Here is a 4,684-nt window from a genome sequence, read left to right as displayed (position 1 = left end):
TGTAGGGAATGGTTGTGGAATCGACGTAGGGAATGGTTGTGGAATCGACGTAGGGAATGGTTGTGGAATCGACGTAGGCAATGCTTTTGGGACCGTAGGGAATGGTTGTAGATTTATTGTGGGCAATGCTTGCGGAATCGACGTGGGCAACGCTTGCGGGATCGACGTGGGCAACGCTTGCGGGATCGATGTGGGCAACGCTTGCGGAAGCGGCACAATTGGTGGTAGTGGCGGTTGACCAAATCCATTTGACAAGAGACTTAAATCCGCATCCTTTGGATCGAATAATGAGTGTAGCCCTAGACTGTAAAGCACTCCGTTCAAATTCAGTGTGCTCGAGAGTTTCATACGGGGAAAGCCGACGATGCAGGTCTCGTTTTTCAGATTGCTTATTAGATACTCAATAGTCTCAGGCGTCAGTTGCTCCTGAAAGCTCTTCAATGCAGCGGCACCTTCAGCCTTCGGTTGAAGCACGTACATGGAGGTCTTGAAATAAAAAAAGTCCACGTGAATTGTATTACTTGAAAGAGAACATTCACACATATTTCTTAATATAATAAATTAATAATAATATAAAGAGATATTAAAGAAAACATTTCATAAATTTAATATTTGTAAGATTCTGAAGGTAAGATATTGTAAATTTAAACTTAATCTGTTGTATATAAAGAGCCACGGTGTAACTAATACTTTTAAATGTTTACCTCTAAGCCTTTGTACGGCAAAGCCAATATTTTAACACCCAACGATTTGTCCTCGTAAAAGGGAAAATTACCGCCGTTGTACATCATATCTATCTCGACCACTTTGCTCGTGTCATTTGGCTCGATGAAAAATTGTTTCCTAAAGCAAAAAAACTTTGCTGATTACCAAGAGAATAAAAATAGGATCGTCGCCAGTCGAAATAAAATCACGTACCTCCGTGTCATTGTTCCTATGAAATGCTTATCCCATTCACCTTTGAAATACAGCGCGGATACAAGAATCACGGTGGTCAATGGATCCGGCTGTTGACTCAAGATACTATCGATTTTGTTCATTGTTTGTTGTTTCACCCAAGCGTTGATTGTGTCTCGCGCTTCCCTGCCTTTTGTTTGAAAATCTAAATTTATCACTTCGCTATTGTACGCATTCTCGCTGATTGCACGGAATTCGGGTCGAATCGGATATCCTTGCTGGAATAGAAATAAAAAATACGTCAAGTCTATTAGAAGCACGTTCTTACTTTGAATTGAAATAAAAAAAATGTTTCTATTTATATCCCTCAAATTTAATCCGCGATTTTTATTTTCATTAACTTACGTAATTTAAGGATATCATTAATTCCATATATTATTACGTGAAAATCTCTGCAGCAAACTTAGATAACGGATTTGAACCCGATATTTTGTTAGACTGCAAATTATCCCACGACATAAATATAACGCAAATAATGAAATAAACTTGTTGAATATATAAATTTACCTGGACGAATACACCACTGGCGGAATTCACGCGCGGCAAGTTGCTACCTTCAACCCTGTAATTCATGATGGCCAGGAGCTGACCGAACATCTGATGAACGATCTCCGAGTGCTGGGATATATCGACACCGGTCTCTAAGCCGAGCATTCGGGTGATCTCCTCGAAGGTCTTGCCGGAAGAACCCAACAAGACCAACGATAAGGCGACGGATACACTGAGCGGAGAAAAGACCACATTCTCGGGTTGATTAGTCACCGATGTGCCCGAGGTTTTGGAAATCGTTCTATCCAAATCCAGAGCGAACTTTGTGATTCCTCTGGATATAATGTCGTTCACCTGAAATCGACAGTTTCATTAATGCGCGAGAACGGATGTATGCCACGAATGATCAAGGACGCGTAAACATTTCCTTGACTCATCAATATCTTTAGACTTTAAATAAGAACTAAAAAAAATCCACATGAGAGATTTATAGTAATCATCGTGATTGCGCGTGCAAATAACAAAGTAATGATTTACATGATTGCCCCAAGGCATGGGTTGCGGGCTGGGTGTCGGGTTTACTGATGAGTACAGGGGTACGCGAGCGGTAGTCGTGGGGTAAAATTGTCCTTTTGCTGATCCCGCGGCGTCAAACTGCGGGGCAGGTTCTCCGTTGAATTGGTGATCGACCTGAACGGGCTGACTATTGCTGGCCGCTTGCAACGCGGGAGAACCGTTGGGTATTGACGCACGACCGACGCCAAGGTCAACCGTCATCTTGTCATATTGATCTGGATAAATAATCTGACCACTGGCCAACGCCAGAACGCCAAACAACAACCATGCTCGAACCATATTTTCGTGTCTGCAAAAAAAACAATATTTATTGTATTACAATTTTTGAAAAAAAATAGAACGCAAAGGATGCTGATATCAGGAGTTTGTTTAAAAATATTTGAACTATTTTTTAATCATTTTCTGTTTGTTTTTCTCTCGTTTGGTGACTCCAATAGATTGAAATAATCGGTTTATGGCAAGTGAACATGTTTCGTTTCTCGAAGAAACTTACAGTTACTGGTTCGCGACCATGAATTTACAGATTTCGCATTCAATGCGGTGAGCACAGCGGAGCCTCGTAAACATAATAATAACGTCTAATGGCATGTGCTTCGTAAAATTACTCGTCGTACACATAAACGAGAGGCGAACGTCGTTCCGAGAAATATACAATTTCACTTGGAAATACGATAACAGTACATTTCGCAATATCGTTGATATACATATATTAATATGTCACCGAGAGTAAACATTTTGTACATTCCTGCAGATAATAATCAAGGCACGAATATGCAAAAATGCTTTGTATTGTTGTGCACGAGACATGCGTTTCCAAGCGACATTAATTCGGAATAATGTAATCAATTGTGCCAGCATCTGGCTAATTATCTATGAAAATAGAGAGGACTAGTGGAGATAAACAGTCAGGAAACTATATGATAGAAATATCTAAGAACAGGAAATATGCGTAAAATGAAAATTCGCATTGAATGCGTGACAGACCGATAAACGCGAATCTTTGCAATTTACTGTTTAATTTTATTCATTATTTATATAGATTAGTGAGATTTTACTAAATTATTTCATAATTAATAATGTTTTAAGCATAATTTTAAATTTATTTCTCTGAATATTTTAGATATTTCGGAATATAATATTTCTATGAAATATTTAATACTTGAATACTAAAAACTTGTTAAGACAGAAGAGAAGGATCAGTTCTTTTTACGAAGGACAAATAATATTAAATTTGTTCTAAAACCCAATAGAAAATTCGGTAAACTACAGACATGTATAATTTATGAGACATAATCTTGAGTTCTTGCCATATGTAACCGCAAGAAAATTAATATCTAATTTTATTCAGTGTACATTGCGCTAATAGGCCAACAATCATTTATCCAGTGAGCAACGTAGAACCATCGTCTCTAGTATTTCTAATTACTCAGAAACAACTACAGGCACGTAACATTAATTGCATTTTTTTTCCAAAATGCTTTATATAATTCGCTCAAGCAGATTGTAATATATATGTTGAATTATCTTATTTTTGAATATCTTATTTTATCTTTACAATACCCCAGCATGGCCTAATGCCCAAAAACGCCCAGTAATGCCGCAAATCTATACACCACAATGCCCTCAGCTGTTTTTCCCCCGAGAAAACCCAAAAATGTTGTTTACAATGAATGCAAAATAATTTAAAACATTAAATATTAAATTGTTTTGCATCTAAGATAATCTTCGACATATTTTAATTTTATCGTGTATCTATGGTGACTGTATTGATGTTTTACACTCTTTTAGTATTTTATTTAACCAAGATGCTTTTGTGCAAATGTATAAAATGAATCAATGTCAACCATTAATGAATTTACAATACTTCTATTGTGCTAACACTGAGGCGCAATCTTGCGACGTATACCGGGAATAATAGTGTCTTTAAGCGCGTCGAACAATACCGGAACGTCGCCTGAAAGAGATAGGAAACATGTATAATGTTGTTGGAAATTCCCAAGGGAGTGGCGGACACGTTTCACAGATTAGGATTTAGCCGTATACAATAGGATACTTTAATATTCTTTGAGACTTACACGTTCTCACGATGTTTTTTGGAGATCCCCGGTAGAAGACAAATGATTTTAAACTCATATTACGTATCAACACCTTTCTGCTTACTTCGATGAGTAACTGTTCGAAATAAACCTCGAATAATTAGTTTCAAAATATCTACTGTTAGTTTAAGGAGTAAAATCTGTCTTTTCATTACTTGCTAATTTATTTTCATCGGTTTGAAAATAATTTTATCTAACAAAATTATCTGTCATGTTGGAACGAGGTTTGAATTATAAATGAGCTTGTAAATTAAGAAAGATATGTAATATGAGAAATAAAGTCCCATTCTTCGTAATCTCCAGATAAAATCCAAAATTTTTTCATTCAACTTTATTCAATTTCGAGAGTACCAAATACCGAATTGTGATGAGTTTTAATGCAAAATAATATTTCCGGGAACAATTTTGTTACACTCTAAAAAATATGAATGTAAATTCTCACCAATGGTATGGAATGAACACCCATACAGGTGTTTATATAATTCTCACTTTATCGATGTGAAATTAACATTGCCTGGTTAGTGTGGAAAATTTACACTGTCAACGTGAACGATCAACAACGTGTG

At 36.7% G+C, this 4,684-nt stretch overlaps 1 protein-coding gene across 3 annotated transcripts in view; it reads right to left on the bottom strand.

Moving 5' to 3' along the window:
- LOC105557169 overlaps positions 1 to 4,684 on the bottom strand; it is a 10,155-nt gene that overhangs the window by 1,232 nt on the left and 4,239 nt on the right. The window contains exons 2-7 of one of the 3 annotated variants that reach the window (XM_012004340.1): positions 1,984 to 2,311; positions 1,465 to 1,800; positions 919 to 1,175; positions 705 to 843; positions 191 to 486; positions 1 to 142 (exon numbers count right to left, since the gene is read on the bottom strand). In XM_012004340.1, coding sequence (XP_011859730.1) covers positions 1 to 142; positions 191 to 486; positions 705 to 843; positions 919 to 1,175; positions 1,465 to 1,800; positions 1,984 to 2,301 — 1,488 coding nt within the window. In that variant the 5' untranslated portion in view covers positions 2,302 to 2,311. Of the gene's footprint in view, positions 487 to 704; positions 844 to 918; positions 1,176 to 1,464; positions 1,801 to 1,983; positions 2,312 to 4,684 lie in introns of all 3 variants that reach the window. The other 2 variants (XM_012004339.1, XM_012004338.1) reach the window with 2 other exon arrangements.

Source organism: Vollenhovia emeryi, unplaced genomic scaffold (assembly GCF_000949405.1).
Source record: "Vollenhovia emeryi isolate VEMERY1.0 unplaced genomic scaffold, V.emery_V1.0 DF939585.1, whole genome shotgun sequence".
In the NCBI taxonomy this organism is placed as follows: domain Eukaryota; kingdom Metazoa; phylum Arthropoda; class Insecta; order Hymenoptera; family Formicidae; genus Vollenhovia; species Vollenhovia emeryi.
This window is presented reverse-complemented; position numbering and strand designations above follow the sequence as displayed.